At 34.6% G+C, this 12,835-nt stretch overlaps 1 protein-coding gene across 1 annotated transcript; it reads right to left on the minus strand.

Annotated features, from left to right (window-relative positions):
• Positions 1-3,204: 3,204 nt before the first annotated feature.
• Positions 3,205-5,059, minus strand: LOC121247155 (protein BIG GRAIN 1-like A). Its single transcript, XM_041145504.1, has one exon. It carries the CDS (start codon positions 4,622-4,624, stop codon positions 3,308-3,310), a length of 1,317 nt encoding a protein of 438 aa, XP_041001438.1. The 5' UTR covers positions 4,625-5,059; the 3' UTR covers positions 3,205-3,307.
• Between the last annotated feature and the right edge of the window lie 7,776 nt (positions 5,060-12,835).

Consider the following 12,835-nt stretch of genomic DNA (forward strand, 5'->3'; position numbering starts at 1 on the left):
TACAGTAGTTATGAATCTATTAATATAACTAATATACGTGTCCAGTTATTTCTTATAAAAATAATTATTTTTTATCAAAATAAATATATTTTCATCGTAAATAATCATTTTTATCGAATTTATCATATATGCTCTTTTTTTGAAGTGACGTACGTACAATTATAACCTCATCTTTGTTTCACAAATACTAATCTATATAGTACTGTTAGCTTTAAAATAACTTTGATTATAATATGTTTCTTATCGTCTTGCGTACGCGATACCTTTATAAGAAAGGCTAGTATATATTAATTAAGAATATTAATGCTACTCATGATCATCCATTCTACCATCATACTCTCACTATTCAATGATGTGATCATATTAAATGATTGAAGATTATTTATTATGTTTTATTCCATGTAGGTCTATCATTTAATGTCACATCAAGAAATGTTAAGAAGATGATGATAAATATATAGATTTTTCCATTATTTAATGTACCCATACAAACAATTTTCCATGTTAATTTGCATGCCAATTAAATTGCATTAACTAATTAAACCGTTAATCCCTCATGATTTATATTATTTTTCGTTATGATATATATATCATATAACCGGTCCCCAACTCCGACTATATACCATTTTTTACGAATCTATACATACATACATACATATATATATATATAGCCATTTGGAGCCTATAACATGACTTTTGACTGTAGATTAGCCTTTTCTTTTTCTTAGAGTTCAACCTAACTCCAATATTATCGCTTTGCCTTAAATATATATGTTAGTAAAGAATGCCATGATTATAAGTACTAATTAATTAAATTAGAATATATATGATCAAATTAGTACTGTTACGATTCAGTGGTCCAAATTCTCATTGATGATCTTAACATCATGATATATAATTAAGTACTACTTCTTCAAATTAAAAACACTTTTTGTGAGAAAGGAGATCAGATATAATAAGATATAATAATGCAACGTCTTGTCCTTAATTAACAATGATGAGACCGGTTAATTACGATCATTCATGAGAACCTATTTGTTAATTAAGGCTCCGTTTAATGTTGAACTGAGTTGAGATGAGTTAAAATCTTTATAAATAGTAGTAAGTTGAGATGATAGAATAAGTTTTATGGAGCCCACCTAAGATGAGTTTAGAGGTATTATGAGAAGTTGAAAAAGATTGTGGATCCCACATGTAAAGAGGCGTTGAGTTGAAAAAAATTGTAAGTCTCACGTATAAAGAGGTTTTGAGTTGAGTGATGTTTAGTGATTTAGGAATACTTGTTTGTTTAGATGTTAGGATAAGTCTAAAACAAAATTCAACTAAGATGAGCTGAGCTCATTTAAGGATCCAAACGAAGCCTAAGTTATATATATATATTTATTTATTTATATGGATGAGTAGTAGTAGATAAGAAGAATATTATGGGGCTTGACACATATATAACTCATTATACACAAAGCCCTTCAATTTGCAAATAAAAAGTACTATATATAGCTAGTTTCATATCATGTGGAGACAAATGATTAGACCAGATTTTGCTTATGCCTTCGCTAATTCATTGATTTACGCGTGTTATAAGATCCTATATTAATGGTGGATTAATAGCTATTATGCCAATCATTTGGCCACCTTATTACTCTTCCTGCATGCATGGCTATTTAATTCTTCATTTTTGAAGAATGATTGTTCCCGCCCAAAATGACAGGGATAATTATTATTATTTGAAAAGCGTTATAGTTATAAAGAGATTATACAAAAATAAACTCATAAATTGATGTGGTTTAATGTGATATGTTATATTTACTTTACAATAAAATTAATTAATTTTACAATCTGACATATCACATCAAGTCACCGACTCAAATTTTGGGCTTACTTTTATGCAATTCCTTTATGCATGGCTAAAGTAATATTTCTCGCTATTTTTTCATTGAAAAAATTAGGTTGCTTATTATTCACAAAAAAAAAAAAAAGAGAATTTGTCAATAATTATTTTGAAAACAAAGAAAGAAAAAGGAAGAGTTAGGGAGGATATTCCAGTATCTCCATGCATCGCGGTATCTAGCCTCCCACCCGAAGAGAGGTAAGAAGGGGATAATTATTACCTAAGGCTCCCACCCTTAGGCTAGATTTGGATACAAAAAGTATTTTATTTCATCTTATCTAATTAGTACAATTTTATATATATAAAAGTTCCAAATTCGATGATTTCCTGTCGGATTAAAAAAACAAAAGGTTTATCTGCATTGGGCGCAATGTCTTTTCCCTCTATGCAAGAAACCAACCATATTTAGTATATATTCACTACTCTCACCGCCGGAGATTAATGATTTTTGTGATCACCCTCCGATCCGGCCATTAACAACTTTAACCAAAATCTAATTTGATAAAGATTGTTTTGCATAAAAGAAATTAATAAAATTATCTATCTCTACGTACGGATTAACTACTACTGAGTCACTTTTTCAGTTTTTTTACTATAAATTATCTCTCGTACATGAGGTAATTTATGGAGATTGGGTCATCTTCAAGCAAAGGGAGTTCCCACGTACTCTCACACTCTCTTGCATGCATGGTTGGAAGAGTAGGGTAGAAAATCTGCCTTTGCTTTTATATAACCTCATCTTCTTCAGTACTACCTACCCTCTTTACCTTTTTCCATTTTCGCTCGTGATTACAATTATCCGCAAATCTTTAATAACTTCTTCTTTACTTCCTTTATATATGTCTTAGATCTCATCATATGCATTCTTTTTCGAAAGGTAACACGAGTATATTATAAAATTAATGATACTCTAATTTTATCATTAATATTATTATCTCAATTATTAAAATAATTATTCTCATCAACTACTATTCACTATCTCACACGATACATTATATTAAAAAAAAACCATTTCAAATACAAGATATGGAATAAATAATAATTGATATATAGTAAAACTCTAATTATTATATCCATCATTGTAATATATTTCAAGTAAATTTATATATTCATTACTTTAACATATAGATAGTCACTTAAAATATGTCATACCAACAAATATAATTGAAGACGATAGAATCTATAACAATCGAAGAAGATCGGCAATTCTCTATATGTTAACCTATAATAAAACAAGAGCGAAGGAAAGAAAAAAGAGAGAGAGAGAGAGAGAGAGAATTAAGTAAAGGGTGGTTAAAAAAAAAAAATTGCTGGTATTTACAATAAGATAAATATTATTTTATCAAAGTAAACCCCCAAACCATTAACTCCAAAGACTAAAAAAGAAAAAGGAAAATTTCCAAGTTCTATGCATGGAAGTTACATAATTAAGCCATTGGCAATGGCTCGATTGGTATCGAAATGCGTTGTTTCATAAACGGGCAATTCTTCACGGTACCTCTCGATCCCAATACCTGAAAGATTATCCAATTCAAACAGATCAGAGCTTGAACAACTGGCTGCATCATCATCATCTTCTTCCTCAGAAGAATCTCCATTGTCGTGATCTTGAAGAACCACCTCTCTCATATCCATGTTCTGCTTTTCTTTATGATAATTCTTGAACAGGCCATCTTTGGTAACTTCCTCAACCCGATAATTGCCACTCATGACATAACATTTGATTTCCTCGTCCCCCTCTGTTCCTATGGTAGAAACAGCCATTATCCCCGGTTTGTCCTGATCAGGTAGACTTTTATGCCCGCATGGCCTGCAATCCTCGTCCACAATCACACTAACAGGGCAAAACCGCACCGACCTTTTCGCACCGCTGGTGCTATTGCTGAATTTGCTTCTCGTAGGCGGTGTCGTGATTAGACAAGACCGCGAAAACGAAGACGCGGAAGAACATGTGGACGTTGTGGTTGTAGACTTGGATTTTCTCTCCGAACTGGTTGAATCATACCCTCCAACGACTGAGGACGACGACATCTTTTCCTTCTTTGCGTTTCCTGCAGTGAAAAGTGAGTTGAGAAAGCTCGCGAGGCGTCCACCGGGAGATATCGGCTGCTTCACCTTCTTCAAATCTCCGTAGATTTTCAGGGCCTTGGATTTGGTCTTCACAAAACCGTTCTCGTGCTTTGGCTTTTGCGTTGAAGAAGAAATATAATCACTTCGTTCACCATAGCCACCACCAAACTTCTCCGATAGAGGCTTCTCGGAAAAACCGGTCCGAATAGGTTTCGGCCTCTGCATAGAGTAACACGAAGCCCTTGGTTTCGACGCATGAACGGGTTCCGACTCGGACGAAGAGAACCCTGCTCCGGAGCTGGACTCCGAAGAGCTCGAGCTGGAATTCTGCAACATGAAACCGCGGTCATCTCTCGATTTTCTTTCTAAGTCCGCCGTGGAGTTCCGGCGACCCGATACCTTTTCTTTCACTTTCCTGTCAATCCAGTAATTATCGATCATGCATGGTCGTCGGAAGCTCGCAATTTCTGCTTTTTGTCCTTTTAGGCCATCGCTCTGTTTCTTTCTCATGGTTTCTCTGTAAAGAATGATTTCTTCTTCCCGTTCTTTGCCGTGGCCTTCGTCGATGGACTGATAAATGGTGTCGAGAAGAGTGGAAGAGAAAGATGGGTTGTCTCTCCGGTGTCGGTGGCGATCTTCTCGTAACGATTTGCCCCACCTATCCATGCTTTTCTATACAAGTACAGCAAGGAGATCTACAAGGGAGAGAATGAAGGGAACCAAGAATCGTAAAACAATGAGTTCTTAAACGATATCAATTATTTATTCTTAATATCTTATTGTCTGCTTTAGAGAGAGAGAGAGAGAGTGAGAGAGAAGAGAGAGGCCGGGTCAGTGGAGGAAAGCATAATTGTACGTGAAAGAAGTAAGAAAAGATGATCTGCAACACAAGGAGTACTACTGTTCGTGTTCTGTTTCTTGTTTCAAGAGAGAGCAAATGAAGAGGGAGAAAAAGCAACTTGGGCATTGATGGATGCTTGATCGCCCAGAGAGAGAGAGAGAGAGAGAGAGCAAAGAAAGCCAAAAGCCACGGTGGTGGAGAGAAAGAGAGAGTAGAAGATGATTGAGAGAGAGAGCGCCCTCCTTTTAGAAGCTGTTCCTATTACGGGCTAGTTTTATAAGGACGGATGGATATCATGTATTTATTTGCAACCCCTTCATGTTTTATACACTCAAAACATTATTGAAATGAATTTCACGTTATAAAAAAACGTATTGACTTTTTAATTTCTTTTATGATTATAATAATCAACGTCCCTTGACAAATGGTACATTGACACGTCAAACTTATAACTAGTAAAATTGTTCCCACCTATGACATCTCTCAATTAAATTCTTTTTTGAATTTAAAATTTTCAAATGAAAAATAGATAGACATATTAAATAAATTTTAAAATATATATATTTAATATTAACTAAAAATCAACACAGACAATAATAAATATTATAAAATTAATTTTATATATTTACTTTTTTTTTTTTTACGGAATAAGTTTAAAAATAAAAAGACTGTGTGAATATATAAAGTCCAACCTCGACTAATCTACCAATTATGAACTCGTTTTTCTCCCTAGCTTCCCATTATTTAATTGAAATATTTATAATATATATATATATATATAATATGATAATTTGCCACCTCCGCATGAAGTGACATTAGTTTAGTCGCTTTTCCACCAAAAAGGAAGCAAAGTTATTAAGGTTTCTTTCTTTCCATTTTCTTTAATTTCTGTCTCTTTTATTTTCATTTTATTCTTTAAAATTCCTACATTTTTCGGGCCCTTGCCTAAAAGAACTTCATACATTTTTCACGTACAATATATCGAAAAGATAAATTTTATTTGTAATCCCTATTTAGAAATTATATGTACAGATTTTTTATTAAATAAAAAAATATCATTTTAAGAAAAATAATTTTATAATTTTAAAAAATTTTAAAAATAATATTATCTAAACTTACAATACAGTCCCAAAACTGTACTTAGCACTGCTCGACAAGATAATTACCACATGAATGCATCATGTCATGCGTATGGTGATCATGCATGCATATATAGATTAACATGATGTATGTATGCGAAGAATATGTTGGTAATTAAGTAAGAAGATAAGAATATAGCCTAGCAGCTAGCTAGCTGTTGATCATCATCATCCTAGCTAGCTAGTCCAGATGGTGATTTCCTTCGTTCTTAATACAATTAGTTCCATCCGTACGATCATCATTGCGATGATCATGACCACAAGTAGTAAATATTAACCTATATATAATAATTACTACCTTTATTAAAGCAGAGATTTGATTTTTTTTTTTAAATTGGATTTATTTTCTTTTCAGAAAAAGGAGCTGGCACATATATTTATTAATTAAGTTATTAGTCGATGAACAGGTCAACTGTACCATTTATTATGAGGGATTATGAAGCTGTTTAGTTACATTGAATTGCCTTCTTCTACAGTCAACTGATGCGGGTGGCTAGCTACCTAGGAGCTCTTTATTTATAAATTTGGGGGGATTATAATTATAACTATATATATATATATATATATATATATATATTTGTTCTCACCAGTGATCATGCCCTATCATGTCGTGTTAAAATCACTAGATTTTCCTTAAAACTAGTCAACGATCAAGGTTTTTGTCAGTGTTCATTAAATCTTTCTGTTTAAAAAATAAATAAAAACCAAGGTATTCATAGAAATTAATATATATATATATATATATTTATATATATATGGGATAAACGGCATATGCCAGGGATCAATAATGTAGTTGATTTGGCCAACATATATAGTCTTGATTATTTGCTATATAATCATGTATTAGAACAGTATGTACTCATGATCCACTTCGACAACATATATATATATATATATAAGAACATATATAATAATTACAAAATTATCTGGAAAACATTAATTAATTTCCTCATCTCAGGCCAGTTTTTTATAGGTGGTGCTACTCCTACAGCTGGGACTCCCGCTAGTTATTTTTAGGTTTATTTATTTTTGTACTTTTTTTTATATGTATTTTTTAAAACTTTTAAATATTTTTAAAAAATAAAAACAAACACAAGTTTATTAAAAAATACTTAATCATTAAGTAAAAAAAGTTAATAAAAATATAAAAAAGTTCCAATGGTATAACTTCCAGCAAGAAGAACTAGCGGAAACACTAGTATTTTCCTTTTTTATATAGTCCGTTATTTATACTATTTACTACTTTAAATTAATTATATTAGTGTTACCCTCATAATTTTATAAACCTTTAATTAATATGTTGAGCATATGTGTATATATATATATATATATATATATATATATATATATATATATATATTGGTTCATGTATATATAACAACTTGATTATCATTGTGCCCATGCATAGATCGAGATTGTCGACAAGGTAATTATGTGGCTGCTGATCTAGTGATCATAATGTTTATTTGGATGCAATAATAATTAGTTTACTGTATCATGCACTTTCTAACGGATTGATTTATATATGGTTATAAACATGTATCTGTTAGTGATTTATAATATAAACACGTACGTACTCGGTACGTAATATTCTTGTATACCTGATACAGAAGCCTGTAAATATACGTACACATTATATATAGTGGAAATTAACAAGATTAAATTTCATGGATTTGGACAATATAATTAAGATTCTCTCAAATATATAGTTGTTGACTGAATTAGATGATCATCCATTAATTCATAAAGAGATCATAGATACAACATTAAATACTATATATATATATATATAATATATAGGTTCATACTTCTCAAACATTATAAATTCTTAATTTACATATATATATATATATATATATATATATATAGGTTCATACTTCTCAAACATTATAAATTCTTAATTTACAAAGAACATGATTGAATTTTGTAGAACCCAGATAATGTGCATATTTCTGTCTTAATTTGGACCATTCAACTCATCAGTTAGCTAGATAGTCTATCAAAAGGATGATCTGTGTTCGAAAAAGGGTGCTTTTGAATGTACAACACCAGGCAATTAGAGATCCGTTAAGAGAATGATTTGTGCACAGTATCATGATCAAACACGATGATAAATAATCTAATGAACCTGCCTCTCATGACTTCCATCAGTCGGCAAATCTGCTGAATCATGTGTACGTGAGAGAGATCGGAGAGAGAGAGGAGTGTGGGGGGTGCTTAATTATTTGCACAATGATTGCACTCGTGGCTCCTAAACTATTTAGAGAGAGAGAGAGAAAGAGAGAGAGAGAAACTAAAACAAATAAGAACAAAAGCACAAGTGATTTGTTTAGCATATATATAAAGTTGGAGGGGATTAGGAGATGCAAGAGAATGTTTGCAGGAGGGGATATAGTGATGAGATTAGTTTGATCTAATAAGTTAATTAGGGAAAAAGGCTTTAAAAAGCAACGTCGTGCATGCGTGTGCATTGCTCTTCTTGATCATCGCTAGCATCTCCCTTTTCCTCATGATCACTTGTAGTACCACTCCTCCATCATCTCTCTTTCCATCCATCTTCCCTTCAAACTCAAGACAATCCTTTAATTATTATTATTATTATTATTATATGGCCGATCAAGTACCATATATGCATACTCACCTATATCTATTCCTTATCATTCACACTAAGCAAACTCACATTAATTTGCTCTATCCGACGACGACGACAACAACAACAATAATAATAATAAGTCATAAACTGTACACGTGTCTCATCATCCCTCGTTCCAAATAACTTAAATCTAACATGAATGGAATATGTTTGTCAAAACAAGATTTTTTACTCAAATTTTACATGAAAGTTCCATGCGGTATGTGTTTTCTTTTCTACTGATCTTAGGACTTAAATTTCTTGTGTTTTATTAATTTAGGGTGAGTACCCACATGCAAGCTAGAGTTTTGAGCACCCTTTAAATGCACATGCACTTGATCTCTTGATCATGTTGCTCTCGGGCATCATACGATCTTATGGTAGAGTGCCCTACCAACAACATGGTATAGAGAGCAAGCTAGCTAGTAAGCATATATATCATGAAAAAGTTTGAGAGAGAGAGAGAGATTCCTTTCTATCACGGGTTTATTGAGAGAAGGACGAAAGACAGAAGATTCCATTCAGATCATGGAATATGAGCAATCTGGGGACCCAAAAACAACTAAATATTAAGATTGACAAGCCCTAATCAAGAAAAAGTAGCTTACCCCATATTTCCACTATCTACCATATGCATCATCCCACCTAAGAACGAATCTAGACAATATTCTATGTGGATAGACTCTAGCTAGGATTCCTGCCACCACTCCCAACAACATTTAGAGCGAGCAACCGCACATCAAAACATGATACTGTAAAATGATTAATATTCTTCCCCAGTATGAGCAGCTAGCTAGCTAGCAGTCGCTTCAGAAAGAATTTGTTTCCACTTATTTAATTTGTTTGCTAGCACATTAAGTGTATTTGTCCTATATATATAAATATATATTGAATACTCGGAAATGATGGTGGCATGCACGTACAGGACCATGCATGTTTCCCATTATTATTATTCTCACCTTCGTTTCGAGTACTGTGGAGCTAGCTCCAGTAGTTGAGAACCTAAGTACTAATTGCTTTTGGCCCATCTGAATTTGTCATTATAAAGCCAAGAATCATAAAGGAGTAGCGAGTCCAATGATAGAAAATAAAATATAATATAAAAGAAGATGGAGAAATGAGAAACAGGAAAATATACTTTTAAAGGCTACATTTTTACTTTTTCAATTATATATTATTGAATACAAGACATACATCCTTATTTATAGGAGAATTACATGCATTGAGATACGATAAGGTAAACATTATGAAAATCAAATCAATACAATATCAAATCAATCAAATCATATTGATTTGATATTATCTACAACATCCAGTACCTTATATATACATGATCATATTGAACCAAAGTCGATAACTATATATATATATATATATATATGTAATTATAAATCTTCAATCGCCATCAGTGGCCATGATGAATTGCACTGGCTAACTTTTCTCTCACATTTATATATATACTTAAGTACATGATGGATATATAATTAGGGAAGAAACTAGCTAGTTGTTGAGTAAAAGGAAAAATAAAAAAGAAAGAACGAACGAGAGATCATGCATGGCCGATTGGGTTAGAACCCCGGCCCCAGGTAGGAGGGAGAATTGAAAAGGATATCATCGATCGATTGTCATATGGAAACTTCGATCAGGATCGATCCGTGTGCATATATGGCATTACATGTAAACATAAGATCAGGGAATAGCTAGGGATCGATATTTTTTTTATCTGCAAATTTTGTTGATATTTTCCGATATTGTCAAAACTCAATGCTAGGATTTTCTCCATGATGGAATATAAGATCAAGGGGAAACAGGTACTGCATGCATGCATGCTGCATATACCTAGCTAGTGCACGCCAGTGGCCACGGCACGTACTACAACCTCCACTAGTCGACTAATAGTCTGTATTATTCCATTTCCGATGCACAGCTACAGTGTACGTAACGCACCAAATTGCTTTAAAGCGAGCCCACATCGGCTAATCTTATTGATCAAGCTAGCACGTACGTACACATGATGCAGCACCTTTTTAAATATTTAATTCATCATTTTTTTAATCACATACATTGCTTAGTCGACACTTATTGGCAGATTGTCTCTCTCTCTCCAACACATGGCATGCAGCTTCAGTAGAAGACGATGGAAGGATGGGGGCTTGCGGTCGTCGTTTGAGTCTGGTACATGTGTGGCATGAGGGCGTGAAGTGACGAAAAAGAAACAAAGGAAAAGTAGTGTTGGTGGTGATCCCAAAGGGCATAAAGCCGCCTCCTCCTCCTTCTCCTCCAGACTCCAGAGACTAAAGCTATAAACAAACAGAACAAAGGCCTCTCTGATCCTACTCTCAAGTCTGAACAGATCTAGAGAACAAAGGGCACAGAATAAAGCAGCCTCCTTTCCCCCCCGTCCCCTCCTCTCTTTCTTTTGACATTATTTAAAAGAAAGGCGACTCTCCCAGCCTTTTTGCATTTTTTATTTGACCATCGAACGCGTGGCCGAGGTAGGAACTATATAATATATATATATATATATATATATATATATATATATATATATAAGTTCTTCTACACTTAAGCCTATACGGTAACCAACACCAGACACCACTTATATGTGTATTTCTTTTTTTCTTTTTCTTTTTTGGCTACAGTAAAACGCACCCGTTTTACTCATAGACAAACCTCTAGACTTTTTTTCCAAATCAGTTCGAATTTTCTTCCTCCAACTTTAGCGTACCTCTCTCGCTCGTTCCCGCAGCTCTTTTGTCGTTGTTCGTCTGCTGTCATCACGGTGTCCGCGGTGGCATTTGTTTACCAAGTAAAGTGTTGCGACACCCCTCTCCCTCCAGCCTTTTGCCTCTGCTTCTTGTGTTCGTGTGTTTGTTTTTTTGTTCTATTTCACCGTCGAGATGCTTGCGAGCACTTCTACTGAGCTCAGAGAGAGAGAGAGAGATGGAGGGATAAGTGGCAACTATAATTAATTTTGTCTTTCATTGGAAAACCCAAATGCCACATTTCCTGTTTTCTTTCCGGCGAGCTTTTCGCTAGAAACTAAAACAAAACAAGAAAAAAAGACTACGCTATTCTCATCTACTTTTTTATTCACATTTTCATTTTTTTGTTTGTTGCAATAACGGAAATGATTTTATTTTTCTTCGAGCTTTAATTTCTCTAACTCGTCTTTTTCTTCTGTGATTGAAGAAACTCAAATTTTCGAAAGTAGAATGATCATGAATACATAAAAAGAGCTAGGCGTTCGGCGTTTCTCTTGGCTAGTTGGGTCCGATTAAATTCCGAGTCATCAAGCCTTTTTCAAAATTCAGATGTTGGGAGGTCGGAAATGGACAAAGTTCGAGATGTGAGGCGTCTCGCGTCTCACGCGTCTGAGATTTTGGACCGATCAGCCACATCAGCTGGTGTGGGGTGTTAGAGCCTAGACAGATTTTAGAGTAGATTTATACTATATATATATATATATATATCCCCTTATATCTTAAAAGAGCCTATAAATGTGACCACTAATGAATAGTATACGTGAACAATAATCACAAAATCACTGAAATCACAACAGATCACACAATGCCAAACTCACCGAAATCATCTCAAAACAGATCACACAACGCCAAACTCACCGAAATCATCTCAAAATCATAGTAGGATGATCACAAACTCACTGTAAATCATCCTAATTTTACAAAATCACAAAATGTACAAAACTACAAATTTACAAAATCACAAAATGGGAGAGGTAGAGGGCTGGGCATCGAGGAGCAGGGGAGGTGCCGTGGAAGGCTAGTGGTGGCGTCGTGGGCTGTAAGCGGCGGATCTAGGTCATCGTCGTGGTGCAGTGGCGTGGACTTGGCTAACGACAACTCTACGGGGAGAAACCCGTGCGTCTAGAGGCGCTGCGTGGTGGGGCTAGGGAGGAGTTACGGGTGGTGAGTTCCATGAAAATGATCCACAGCGTCAGGGAAACTCGATGGTGGTGCTTGGTGGAGCAGAGGCTGAGCCGCGGTGGCACAAGGGTGGAGAACCCGTGCGTTGAGACCCATTTCGGGTTGCTCGCGTGCGGCTAAGGGAGGAGCTGCCAAAGGACTTCGACGGTGAGGTTTGATCGTCAGCATGAGGGGAAGTCAGTGACGTGGTCGGTGACACCGCACGGTGGCGCACGGCTGCTTGAGGGAGGAGATTGCTTGAGAGAGAGGGAAGACGTGGCTGAGCAGAAGGAGAGAGAGGGAGAAAGAGAAAGTGATGGGAAAATAAAAGTTTTTGGA

The sequence above is a fragment of the Juglans microcarpa x Juglans regia genome, chromosome 1S (genome assembly GCF_004785595.1).
Source record: "Juglans microcarpa x Juglans regia isolate MS1-56 chromosome 1S, Jm3101_v1.0, whole genome shotgun sequence".
NCBI classification, from domain to species: Eukaryota; Viridiplantae; Streptophyta; class Magnoliopsida; order Fagales; family Juglandaceae; genus Juglans; species Juglans microcarpa x Juglans regia.